Source organism: Marmota flaviventris, chromosome 16 (assembly GCF_047511675.1).
Source record: "Marmota flaviventris isolate mMarFla1 chromosome 16, mMarFla1.hap1, whole genome shotgun sequence".
Taxonomy (NCBI): domain Eukaryota; kingdom Metazoa; phylum Chordata; class Mammalia; order Rodentia; family Sciuridae; genus Marmota; species Marmota flaviventris.
Genome location: NC_092513.1, coordinates 67557969 through 67571506, shown reverse-complemented (window position 1 = coordinate 67571506; position 13538 = coordinate 67557969). Strand labels below are relative to the sequence as shown.

General features: G+C 53.2%; 1 protein-coding gene across 2 annotated transcripts in view; it reads left to right on the top strand.

The window, feature by feature from the left end:
• Window positions 1-13538, top strand: part of Rab31 (RAB31, member RAS oncogene family) — a 93149-nt gene that overhangs the window by 66302 nt on the left and 13309 nt on the right. For both annotated transcript variants that reach the window (XM_027920697.2, XM_027920698.3), the window contains exons 4-5: window positions 695-766; window positions 2041-2147. In XM_027920697.2, coding sequence (XP_027776498.1) covers window positions 695-766; window positions 2041-2147 — 179 coding nt within the window. The remainder of the gene's footprint in view (window positions 1-694; window positions 767-2040; window positions 2148-13538) is intronic.

Genomic DNA, 13538 nt, shown 5'->3' with positions numbered 1-13538 from the left:
GGGAGCTCCGTCCACCTCAGGCCACCGCTGCCTGGCTCCCCGGGAGCTTTGAGAAATGAAGTTTGTACGACTCTCTTCCTAAGGTGGAGGCTGTTTTGAAAACCATAGGCATTTTGTCGGTGTGACACGTGGATCTCAGGCCACCTGGGCGTACACCGTGGGAGCCTAGCAATTGCAGCAGGCACACTTGGGAGGCATCAGTGGGCTTGGAAAGACCCGTGACAGACAGTTGCCTCCTCCTGAGAGTTTTGGGGTGGTATTTGTTGGACCGAGGAGCTTGCAGGGCCAGGGCCAGCAAGCAGGGACACTGCTTGGGGCTGCCCTGGCCACCAGCTCTGCAAGGTTCCAGCCATCTCTCCAGCGTGCTCTTTCCTTCCCTTGGGACACGTATTTTCTTGCTGCTATGTAATCTCCTGGGATTGCCCAGGGTGGCCGTGTTAGATCAGTGACGGGCAGTGCAGAGAAGACAGTTCACAGGATGGTGACATTGGAAGTAAAATTGGGCTTTGGGTTTTGCACTCTTGAGGAGGTTTCATGGTCTGGAAACCGCAAGCCTGTGGGGGGGGGGGGTGAGGGGAGGAAAGTTAACAGGAGCCCTGGAAGAATCCCAAGAGGAGTTTGCAGACCCTGTGGGGACAACAGTGGAAGCACACGTTGATGTCAGTGGTCTAATGTCTGTCTGTGTCCTTGGCAGTTCCATTCCCTGGCGCCCATGTACTACCGAGGGTCGGCCGCTGCCGTGATCGTGTACGACATCACCAAACAGGTGAGAGCGCCTCCTTTAGGACCAGGGGCCCTTGTGGTGACATCCCTGTCTCGGGGGACCCCAGCAGAGCTGGCACTGTTGAGTCTTGCCAGGAGCCTGGGACGAGGCCTCCTAGTGGGTGGTCAAGGGCAAGAACCCTCCTTGAGCGTATGTCACCCGTACCTGATGAAGCGTCTCAGACTTACCTCTAAATCAGAGCACAGAGAAACTCCCTTTCTAAACACTGGACCGTCCACATGTAGATTTTGTCCCCAGATCTTGTCTGCTGACATTGCCTCCAGAGTGTCAGCATTTTAAGAAAAAGTTCATCTTTCAGCTCTGTTTCATTAAGTCTGCGTACTTATTTTCCGGTATTGTTTTGATCGTGCTCCTTTAAATGCCAAGGGCACAGGCGCACGCAGGTGCGTGTTCTGTGTTTGGGTACAGTTGTCACCCTGTCTCCAGTTTCAGTCACCCAAGGTCAACTGCCATCAGAAAATATGAAGTGGAAAATTCCAGAAAGACATTTCCTAAGTTTCAATGACTTCCATTGCAGGGCACGGTCATAGTCATCCCATGCTGTTGTTAATTTATAAATCAAACGTCATCATGCACATGTAGGTGCAGGAAAATCAGGGTGAACACTGGGGCCTGGGACTGCGTGCTGTCAGGCATCCACTGAGGGTCTTGGGGCGCATCCCCCACAGATGAGGGCAGTGTGTACAGAATTCAGGTGCATGTGTTGTCCCTGAGTCGGGGCTGTAGGGTCTCATGGGCAAGTAGATGGCGGCATTTTCCCCGATTTCCAGCAACTGGATCATGACTTCTTCCCCTGACGTGCCACTCAGTGTGCATGGTCCTTGCTCTAGTGACACTGTGCTGTCCTGAGTTCTGACCCCTCTCCTGTGACCTGAGGGATGGTGGTGAAGGCCCGTGCAGGCAAGCGGGCTCCTCCACCAGAGTCAAGGCCGCGGCTGAGTTTGTCGGTGCTGGGGCGGAACATGAGGCCTCACACCCCAGGCAGGCTCTCCCAGGGAGCCACCTCCCAGCCCTGAGAGCATTAAATCTATGCTATTTATAGAAAAACGACTACAGTGATTTTCTGAACCTCACCAGGTGTTAATTTTGGAGAAAGGAAACTGCCATAAACTATTTAGGGATCACGTAGCTAATGTTGACTATGAGAGTTTCTTAAAAATGTTGGTCTCCTCTAAATTATGGGGAGATTGTGTTTGTACTTGGCCAAATGTCACATTGGCGGGTCGGCTCAACAACTGCCTTGTGCTCTGGTCTAGGATTCATTCCACACGCTGAAGAAATGGGTGAAAGAACTGAAGGAACATGGCCCAGAACGCATCGTGGTGGCCATCGCAGGGAACAAGTGTGACCTCTCAGACATCAGGTGAGCCGGCTCGAGCCTGTTCGCAGGGCTCGCCCTTTGCCCTCCTCCCCGCCTGGCTGGGGGTTCTGGCCTCCCTGGGTGATGACACAGTTGATAGCTACTCACTTGTGGTGGTCAACTGGTCAAGGAGAATTGATGCAAATCTGATGGCCAGGAGATGAGGAATGTTAAAATCCAACCCATGTGGAGCATGGTGGCACACGCCTGTAATCCTAGTGACTTGGGAGGCTGAGGCAGGAGAATCACAAGTTTGAGGCCAGTCTCTGCAACTTAGTGAGGCCCTAACCAATTCAGTAAGACCCTATTTTCTAAATAAAACATGAAAAGGACTGGGGATATGGCTCAGTGGTTCAGCACCCCTGGGTTTAATCCCTAGTACAAAAAAAAAATCAAAACCAACAATCCATATGCAGCACAGTCACATGCCTGACCCTAGGTATCTCTGTAGTGTTTTGTTGACTTTTTCATTGTTACGATTTCCATTACTATTCTCATTCCCACTAACAATTTTAGCAACACGTTTGTATGGAAAATGACCATTTGAATTCTTTCCGTAGCATCCGTGCCTGTTTTAATTCTGGATTTTAACCTAAGCATATAGTCTGGTCCACAGAACATCGCTGTGGGGTTCGGAGGTCTGACTCTGGTGCATTTCCTAGGAGCACAGCTACACGATGGCCCCCTGTGACGTGGGTCCTGTAGCTTCCTTAGCCTGGTGCTTGCTGTGTTAGAATACCTGAGGCTGGGCACTATAAAGAAAAGAGGCTTCTTGAGCTTTGTCTGGAGGTTCAAGAACGTGACAGTGGTATCCTGGCAAGTGTCCCATGGCTGTTGCATAACATAAAGGGACCAGCTGTGTGCAGAAGGGTCACTTGGTGACACAGGAGCCACGCAGAGCTGGGGCCAGTTTCTCTCTTCACAGCCCTAACCCTACGGGAGCTGGCTGAGGGTGCAGTGGGCACTACATTCACCCCTCCCTGGGGTGGTGCCCACCGTCAGTCAGCCTCGCCTCTGAAGGGTCCCACAGCTCAGCACCCCCACATGGGGACTGTGCCCCTGGGGCACACTCAGTCACATCCACACCAGAGCACACAGAGAGGGGTGCAGGGACCCAGTCCACACGGTTGGAGTTTGAAGTGGCTCCCTCTAGCCTAGTGAGTGAGCTGTTTAATTATCTAAATGGGATTAAGAAAGGCTGTGCAGTGGTCCCCCTGCTTACACGGGGACACAGTCCACGGTCTTCAGTGGGTGCCTGAAGCTGCAGGTGGCCCATTTCTCCTATCTATACATCCTCTGGGAAAGCTTATTTACACAGCACAGCAGAGGACCCCAACCACGGATGGAAACGAAACGCAACAATCATAACCTGTAATAAAAATTATTCAAATGTAAACCATTTTTCCTGGAATTTTCCACTTAATGTTTTTGAACCCACTGAGGGGGGCGGGGGTCTGCTGCATTGGACCGTGTGGTCCCCATTCCTGATCTAATTTTAGGATGTCCAGTCGTCGATTTTCACAAGGACAGTTATGTCAGGCTTCTGGTTTTGCTAATCCAAATTTGACCAAACCAGAGTTAAATAAGCAATGAAAATGGATCTTGCAAAGGTCTGTATCACGGCATTTGACAAATTGCTCGGCTGCTTTGGGATTTCAGAAGCCTTATATCATGTTGCATCTTGTTGGTTTATAGTAATAGCCATAAACCCACTTAATTGTCTGTTTTCCTGGGGGTTGGACGATCCTCAAGCTCCCTGGACTGAGTTCAGATGTCTGCCGTCTTTGCTGTGATCCGGAAAGGCTGCCCGGCCCCCACCTGCAGGATCGCTTTCCGCTCGCCCTGGGAGCAGGGCAGGGTAGTGGCCTTGGCTGGAGCAGGGTCCAGTGGAAATAGTTCCCAGAGGAATGGCCTTGGTGAGGGCTCATGTTTAGGTAGAGCTGGCGTCCAGTTGAAATGGGCATTTGCCGGCCAGCAACATCTGCCTGGGGCAGCAGGGCTGCCTTTACCTCTAGTGGCCAGGATGCCCAGCCTTGGTCTCCAGAGATCCTGGCTTGGTATTCTCTGGTTCAAGTTCAAAATATCGAAGCAGTTAAGAGGCCCCTGTGGCTCAGGGAGGGCTCTGTCACAGGGTGGCTCCTCAACCAGGGAGACGGGCCTGCCCCGTGCTGGCCTGTGGACACTCACCTCTTAGCCAAGGCCGCCCTGTGAGCACTGGCACTGTGCCCTCCTCTGCAGCATTCTGGTGCCCAGCGGATTCCTGCCTGGGCCGTGGTCAGGATCCCTGGCTGACACAACCCACCGCCTCACTCCCGACTGGAGATGCACTCACAACCCAGGTCCTGTGGGAGAACCCAAGGCCACCCAGTCTTGCCTCTAGGGGTGACGTCAGGGCTGCTGATCCGCAGCCCACAGTCCCAGGTAGTGCCTTTTCTGCCAGGTCTCTCACTGACCTCTTGTCAGGCACAAAACCATTTTAGATGGCATTTGTTTTTGGCTCATGCAGCAAGGAAATCACTCTGTGATTCTCCTTCAACCTCTGATTAGGTCAACGAGAAAGTCTAGTTTGATCCTTGTACCTTTAAACAGTATTACTTGCAAACAATAAGTTAAATTGAAATAGCTTATGAACCACAAAATCCATAAAATTCTAAGTGTGTGGCTCAGTAAGTTCAGTACTCACAGAGGTGATTCTAGAACCTTCCCATCACCCTACAAAGAGTGTCACACCTGTTGGTTGAGTCACAGGCACCAGGACAGCTAAGCACTGAGAGGACATAGAATGGAGGACCCCGCATCCCATAGCCAGGCGCACTGTGGTAGCCAGGAGCAACCAAGGCAGTGTGCGAAGAGGCCCTGGGATAGCACGGAAGTGACCCTGCACAGCTGCGCTCAGCTGGCTGACAGAGGAGGGACGGGGAGGAAGGCAGGAGAGCCTTTCCCACAGGGAGCTCCGGTGGTCCAACTTCACAGGCAAAATGAAAACAAATGCCAACCTATGGGTCATGGATTTTAATGTAAAACCATAAAACTTTCAGAAAAACTCCTAAGAGAAATTAGGATCTAAGGCTAAAGAGTCTTTTTTTAATATTTATTTTTTAGTTGTAAATGGACACAATATCTTTATTTTGTTTCTTATGTTGTGCTGAGGATTGAACCCAGGGCCTCGCATGTGCTAGGCAAGCGCTCTACTGCTGAGCCACAACCCCAGCCCAGGCTAAAGAATTCTTAGACTTGACACCAGCAACATGCCCTTGCCAGGTGATAGGACTGTACAGAACTTGACACCCACCAGTGGACACAAGGAAACCTAGGAAGACAGCACGGGACAGGGTCTCAGTGCTGACATCTTTTCTTGATGGTTTTGTGAAATGTGACCCTGTTGGGAAACTGCAAAAGTGCAAGGAATCTCTTGGTATTATTTTTGACAGCTGCTTGTGCATCTATATTGCCTCACTAAAAATTCAATGAATAAAAAGTTTATTTAGATAAAATGGTGAATGTTGGAACAGTGGTTTGTGTGGTATGTCTACATATGCACGTTACATACACACCACTTGTACATACAGCAAAACTCAGAGGGGCTATTGCCGGGTTTCTGTTCTCGAGACTAAAAGGCTCAAGGATCACTCCAGGAAAACTGGGCTAACTGGGCTGCACAAAATAACCACACAAGAGACACAAATACCTTTTTGTTTGGGTCGCTGTGACGGCTCCTCTGACCTTAAGGGTCTGCAGGAAGAGAGAGAGCGAGAGCACACGTGCTGACCCCTTTTATTGAGGAGAAGCTATTCAAATGAGGCAAGGGGTCAGGTTTCAGGGGGCTGAGTCTGTCTTCATGATGTCCACTGTCAGCAAGTTGACTGACATCTGGGTAGGCCACACCCAAGGGCACAGTAAGAGAAGGGGACACACACAAGGCACTTCCATGGAAGATTCTACCCTAAACAGGGCAAGAGGTTATATTACAAAGGAACAGTTGAGCGTAGCTCCACCCATGGGGCTGTAGCAAGACACACCCATGCATGAGACACCGTCCCTCCAACCCAAGAAGGGTGGGGAGAACTCTGCCACATTTCTGTGACTGAGCGCCTCAGCACCCAGCCGGGGAGTATGACCCAGTCACGGGCAAGGTTGGTCTCCCACAGGCTATGTTCCCCTGAAGTTTTGTGAACACATCAAGCCAAGTGATCAACCAAGTCACACACCAGTGTGCAAAGGAAACACAGGAGAAGGCTATGACACTCCCTCCAGAAGTGGGACATGGCTCAGTGGTTCAGTGCTTGCTGGGCTGGCCCTGGGCTTGATCCTCAGCGCTGCAAAACAAACAAACAGAAACCCAAGGCAGCAACCAAAGCCTCCCACCCAGGCAACAGGAGGCCCGCCCTACGGTCTCTGCCCCAAACACACGAGACAGGAATATTCCAGGAAAACGTGGGACCTGTGAGCCAAAGGGCCTCTGTCCATCGGGCGTCCCATGCAGGACAGGGGCGATGGCCAGCTGGTCTGTCTGCTGCAGACCTCCCCTGGCCTGGGTTTTCTGGGGAGTCAGCCAAGTCTGCAAACCTCCCAGGCTTTATTCAGAGCTTGACCTTCTTTTCCTCTAATCCCCAAATGCTTTGCTCTCCTGTAATTCCCAGAAAACAGTATTTTCATCAGGGGTTGCAAGGGACTCGTGTGTGTATGTGTGTGTGTGTGTGTGTGTGTGTGTGTGAGAGAGAGAGAGAGAGAGAGAGAGAGATCTCTCACCCAGCAGGCTCTAATGGCACAAGTCTGTCAGCTGTGGGAGGAGCTCTGCCGCCGTGTGACAGGTGCTGGGACAGGAGTGGAGCAGCTTCTGAACTGGGCTCCACCGTTGGAGGCATCTGAGTGCACAGTGCCGGGCAGAGGAGGAGCCCGCTCAGGGATCAGTGTGCATCATGTGCTTGCTCCAGAGGACGCAGGTGGAGGGGATGGTGGAGGGGCCTCTATCCCAACTGCTGGGCCAGTGGTGATTAGATCTCAGAATCTGGAGACTTGTGTGGGCATAAAGCCGTCAGGGAGCAGACTGAGGAGCTGGCACTGCTCCCGCCGGCCTGTCTCGCTCCCTGCCCGCAGCTTGGCCGGGGGTCTCATAGAAAAACAAGCCTCTCAGAAGGGCTGGGAGCCTTGTCCTGGGCCTGGCAGGAAAGTGGGGCAATCGAGTGCTGAGAGAGAAGAAATGGGTGACCTTGCCTCTGGGCTTTAGAAGGTTCATTAACTTCCGAATCCACAGGGCACTTGTTAAAAGTTCCAGGATCCAGCTCCAGAGGCTGTCACTCACACAAGAGGGAGGCAGGGAACTCGGCCATTTTTAGTGATCCTTTGACAAGTGTCCACAGACTGGACCAGATGCGGAAAGCATTGCCTTAGGTGAGAGGAGTGGGTGGGAGAGAGAAGGAGTCCATCCCGGATCTAGCCCGGCTCTGCCAGGGGCTCTGACTGCAGGCCCCACTGCCTTCCTCTCTTGTGCCCTCCAGACCCCAGGAGAACTGAAGCAGGCCAGCACTGTCCGTGCCTACAGCAGGAGGAGCAGCCCAGCTGGCCCGCCCCTCTTCCTGGGGCTCTCACCTTGATGGCCCTCAGGAGAACCAGCCGGGGCTGGTCTGCCTGCCTCTGTCAGGATGAGGCCCCGCAGGCTGCAGCCTGACACCCAGCCCCTCCCTGGTTGTCTTTGGCACAGGCAAGGGATTAGGGTCACCTGGCCGTGCAGTGTCCATGAAGGGGCTGCAGGTACTTCAGGAAACATCTGCTTGGATTGTCAGAGGGCCAGGACCCTCCAGTGTCGGGTCAGAGAAGAACGGGCAGCCTCTCCCTACCCGAGCCTTCAGCAGAATGACCCCTCACCCTTCCTCTGGGGTCAAGGTCGTCTCTGTGAGCAAGGCTCCACTCATAGCCACCACCACAATCCATCTCCTGGGGAAACTGCTGCCCAGCCCTCCCAGAGCAGGCCTGTCCCTGTGCCCATGCTTGGCCTCATCTCCTTGGGTCCACACCCTGTGCTGGGCCTTCTGGACTCCCAGGTGTGGGCTCTTCCTTGGGGGCACTGGCCTTTGTCCAGTGGATGCTCCTGTGAGCAGCTCCTCACACTCAGGGTCTGTGGGCACTTCCTGGTTCCATAGCGTTGGGCTGTGAGTCAGGAGGGGCGAGGGAGGGTGCAGGAGACGGCCGATGGAGGGCATCAAGCCTCGTTTGTTCTGTCTTCCAGGGGGAGTGGGGAAGGCCTCCCAGCAAGGCTATGGGCCGGAGCTGGTCCTCCTGGGCAGCCCTGCTTGTGGGTAGCCCTCTGCCAGGACCCCAGCTCCCAGCGAAGGCAGCCCAGGAGGCCCTGCAGACGTCGGTCTGGCCTCTTCCCTGTCTGAAGAGTGGACTCATGGTCTAGGGACTTATGTTAGCACTGGAGTGTCTCTAGCTCTAAGGGGGGACCCTTGGGGCTGCTGCCCCTGAGTGGAGAATGTCCCTCCTGGACTGGAGGCTGTGGCCAGCTGAGGGCACTGGAGGGGAGAGGGCCAATAGTGTGGTCAGGGAGAAGGGGCTTTGTCCCACCAGCACTAGGTCATTCAGTCAGCAAAGCTGTTTCCGTGGCTCGATAACAAGAAAAGAGAAGGATCTTTTTTTTTTGGTACCAGGGATTGGACTCAGGGGTACTTGACCACATAGGAAATTTTTTATTACTAATTACACAAACCAAATAACAGAATTTGAGATGCTGGATAATAAAGATCTGATGTATCCCAAATGTTAGAAGGTACACATTGGAGCACATCGCGGCTGACCACTAGTCTGGAGGCCGCGTCACGACACACGGTGCTTTCTTATGTAACACTGAGGCACCAGGGCCGTGCCCTTGGTGTGTTCCTCATGCCTAGAGCAGCCCGCTCCTGCCTGCCCAGACGCCCTGCCCAAGCTGGGTGCCCCTGCTGCTTTCCAGGTCGGGGAGGGTGCCAAGGCTGCTCCTGTGCCCTGTGTTAGCCACGAGGAAACCAAGCCCAGAGCACCTGGGGGGAGGGGCAGTCATGTGTTCCAGAGCCTGCGATCTTGACCTTCCTGTCAGCCTGCGTCTCATAAGAAATAAAGTACAAATGGGACCCATGATCAGTAGTAATCCCCAAGCCAGCAAGAGGGGAAACGGAGCCGGTCTGACCCTGCTGGGGGATTTGGAGCTCACTGCTCTGTCCAGCGGTTCTCTGGGCTCTTCAGAACCAGCCTAAACTTTTGCCTGGAGAAAGGCTGTTAAGGAGCCAAGGTACGGCGAAGGCCCCCAAGAGAACCCTGTTTTATGCTCTTGGAATCCTGCACGATTCCAAGTGCTGATGTTTTCCATGAGAAACAGGCCACACAGGCCTGAGGCTGGAACCTGACACCAGGGCGGGGCCGTGGTCAGCAGCTCCCACACAGGGTGTTAAGCAGGCAGGACCCGTGGGAACCGACCTTCTTCCAGGCGCCCAGGACAGGTGAAGGGCTCAGATGATTGAAGTGGGTCATTGTCCAGTCAGACTGTTTCTGTGAAGGTAGTAATTATTCTTTGTTCTTTAAAAAGAAAACCATTTCAGTTGTCATTCCACTGGTGGGTAAACCAGTTTGTGTCGTAAACACTAGCATTTTTAGCAGAGGTTTGGTTCTTCTCAGTTGCCTCAACCCTGTGTTAGTTACACAGATATTTTTTTGCATATTTAGGGACAATACAGGCTGGCGGGAGCGTAGTGAGCTCTTACTGTCCACAGGGTGGGTGCTGAGGAGGGAAGGCTGGGAGGCCCTGCATGTGGTCCCCTAACCTCCCTCTGAACACTCGACTCTGATGGGATGCTGTGGACAATTCCCAAGGCGTCGGGCTGCAGTACCATAAGCTAGTGGGATGGTTTTGACAGACAAGGGTCCCACTGGGCACTCAGCTGTCTCTGCTCACTGTGACCGTGTTACGCAGGCTGGCTTCGTCGGTCTGTTAAACTTGACCTTGAACAGGGCTGTACCTGGGAGAGAGTGAAAGCACAGGGGGAGTTTTAAAGGAGGTGTTCTGTCATGTTCCAGGAGAGAGGCGGAATGTAAGTGCCTAGCCACTGCCAGGGTGGAACTCTGGAAGTGTGACATACTGCTGGAAGCCACCAGATTTGTCTTGGGAAAGGCTCAAGTGCCTTGTCCTTGCATATTCTTCTGCCTGCAAAATGGGGCTGAGCAACGGATGTCTCGCCGTGTTCCTCGCAGAGTTGCCTTGGCACTCTCGTTTCACAGGGTCCGGTTACTAGTGGGTAGAGTGCAGACTTGTCCACCCCCTTAGTGCAGTCCATCCACTTAGTGGGCAGCGGGTGGGAGCTGCTGGAATGTGGGGCTTGCCCTTGAGACGTCTGATGGGGTAGTTCAGGGGCACCAGATCCTCATGCCTAGCCAGCCCCAGATAACTGCTGGCACAGGTGGTCAGTGTACTTGCTCTGGGAAACCAGGCCCCAGGCTGTCTAGAAGGCTGAGTCCAGGAGGACTGCAGGGTCCTGGTCTTCCTCTGTCCTTCTCCTTGTTCTTAGTGTCCAGGTGTTTTGGTTTTTAACTTGAGTGTTTGATTTTCTGGGAAAACAAGGACTTTTCTGCATGCTCCAAGGTACCTGGAAGCATCTTGGCAGAAGTGGGCACTGCAGTGAACCCTGTGAGCTCTGGTGTTGCGAGGCCCTGCCACTGCTGGGTGGAGTCCTCTGCACACTGAGGCTGGCGGGCAGTGAAGCTCCCTCTTGGCCAGTCTACGTGCGGTCCTTGTTTTCGTGGGAATTTCCTTAATTGCTAGCCAGATTAGTAAAACCAAGATTATCCTCTGAATAACTGTTGGAATAGAGCGTCTGCTCTTTACCTACACACAAACCAACTTGAAAAAACATTAGAAATTAAGCTCTTCATGAAACTAGTAATACAAATTTATAATACCCAATGATCAATTATTGGCATGTATATAATATAAAAATTTTTTGAAGACTTGCAAATCTTAGGAATGAATTTAGCAAGAAATGAGTCAAATCTAAATAGATAAAACTTTCCCAAAGGGCATAAAAGAAGACTTCAGTGGAAATGGGTACCTCTTCCTTGGATAGGGCACTGGAGTATTGTAAAAATGTCCATCTGCTCTAAATTGATGTGTGAATCTGCTAAGGTATCCATCAAATAACAAAAATGACTCTTGTAAAAGAGGTTTTGTAGAACGATCCTAAAATTCATGTAGAAAACTAAACATAGTGTTGAGGGGGAACTTATCCCTTCAGATTCAGTAGTAAATTATTGACAGCGCTACCCAGACTGGACCAAAGGATCGGCAAACAGCCTGGAGGACCAAGAGGTGGGGAGAAATAGACAGGGAAATTAGTTTATGATAAAGATGATACTTAAATCAGTGTAAAAAAGGAGTAATCAGTAATATTGGGATGATTAGCTAGTCACAGGCGAAAAATCAGGCAAGATAAATTCAAAATGGAATAAAGATTCAGATGTCAAATAACAAAACCATAAAAGTCGGAGAAGACAGATGAACTGCAGAGTTGAGCTTGGACGTGGGTGACCCTGCACCATGACCTCTATCAGACCCAGGACCACAGAAGCCACTGAGGAAAGTGGTGACATTGACAAGGTGGAGGCTTCCCTGTGGCAAAAAATACCCAAACAAGGTCCCGAGACAAAGGACAGGCTGGAAGGGTGTGGGAAGGCTGGCTGTGCAAGGGGCACCTTCCCGGATCAGGAAAGGATCCCAAGGGCCTCCAGAGTGGGCGGCTCACTCCAGGGGTTGCCGGGCTCCCCTGCTCCCCACCACCCTGGGGTCGCTCCGAATGGATTTCAGAGTTTTTTAATCAAGAAAAGATTTGAGAACATGAGGCTGCTTCCTCTTGGGGTCCTTCATGGAAGCCAGCGTGCTTGGGGAGTAGGCTGGCAGTTCCTGCCCCTGTGTGGCAGAGGAGTGGGGACCCAGACGAGCCCTCCTGGGGCGTAAGGTGGCAGTGGACTCCGAGGAACCCGATAGCCCCCGTTCTCTGCCACGCATGTCTGCCCAAGTCTTGGCTTTTGTGGGAGGGCGCAGGAGCCAGCGCCTGCTGACTCGGCTCTGCCAAGGTCTACTTGAGAAATGCCGACTCGGGGCCTCCCCTGTGGCAGGGCCTCTCCTGTGGGCAGGGCCTCCTGCGGGTGTTCACAGCGCCCACTCTCTTGGCACGAGGGGATCCTACGGTGGTCACCCACCCGCTGGCAGGAGTGGGGGCCTGGGACCTGGGGAAGTGCGTGAGGAGGACGCTTAGTGGAGGAGGGGCTTTCCCTGGGCAGCACCTGGGGCCTGAGCCTGGCCACCTCCCCAGTCAGGTTCTTACCTAGGCCGCCTGTGCCCGCCCCCGACCTCACCCTGGCGCTGGACAGCGTCCTGCTGGTGGATGGAGTGGAGGGAGCTCAGTGGGGCTGAAGTAGCCTTATTCCACCCATAACCCAGCGGGTGGACGCCCCTCCTCGCAGGCAGGACTTCTGGGGCACCGGCTTCCTTCCTGCAGCCATGGTGCAGGAGGACGGGGACCTGAGCTGGCCTGCTGTAGAATGTGTCAGCTGCAAGCTGCAGGGGACACCCATGCACAGCCCAAGGACCCTGTGGGCAGCACAGGCCTATTGAACCTCCTAGAGCCCCTATTGCTCCCAACATGGTGTCCAGTGCCTGCCACCTGACTGAATGCCAGCACCAGCTGCCCAGGGTGGAGCAGACCTCTCAGGTTGAGGGCTCAGTCCCACAAGGTGGCCCCTATATGAGACGTTCAGGAACTTTCTGCTCTGCCACAGTGAGGAAGCACTGGCAGACTCCCGCGTGGTCACCACTTGGCTGTTGTTATGGAGGGACTCTCGCTAACCCTCCTGACTCTCAGTAACCACCGGCTCCTTAGATGTTTCCACAGCCAGAACTGTGGCCTGGTAGTGTCGCGCAGTGGTGAGGCCCAGGGTCGAAACCCCCATCACAAGAAGCCAACCAACAAAGACCAAAGGACATCAAGGACTCAAGTCCTGCAGATCCTTAGTGGCTTTATTTGCAATGACCGAGTTGGGCAGGCATTTGGACTGAAGTGGTTTGGAATGCCCGCCCACTTCGGGGCAGTTACACCCTGCCAGGGACAAGGAAGTGAGACCGGGTCTGCCTCAGTGGCCACAGGGCAGACGCTACAGCCTTCTCTGGCTGAGACCTGGAAAGTTCTCTTCTCGTATGACTGGGGTCGGTCCATAAGGAATCTGAAGGCCGATGTAGAATCTTCTCGGTAACTTTATACACCAGTCGAGACCATGTGTGCGGCGTTTGAAGGCAGGGAGAGGAGGGTAGGGGTGCCGTCCCTGATTCCCTGCCCGGTTCTGGCATGGTGTCTTCCCTGTCTCCTTCCCACAGCC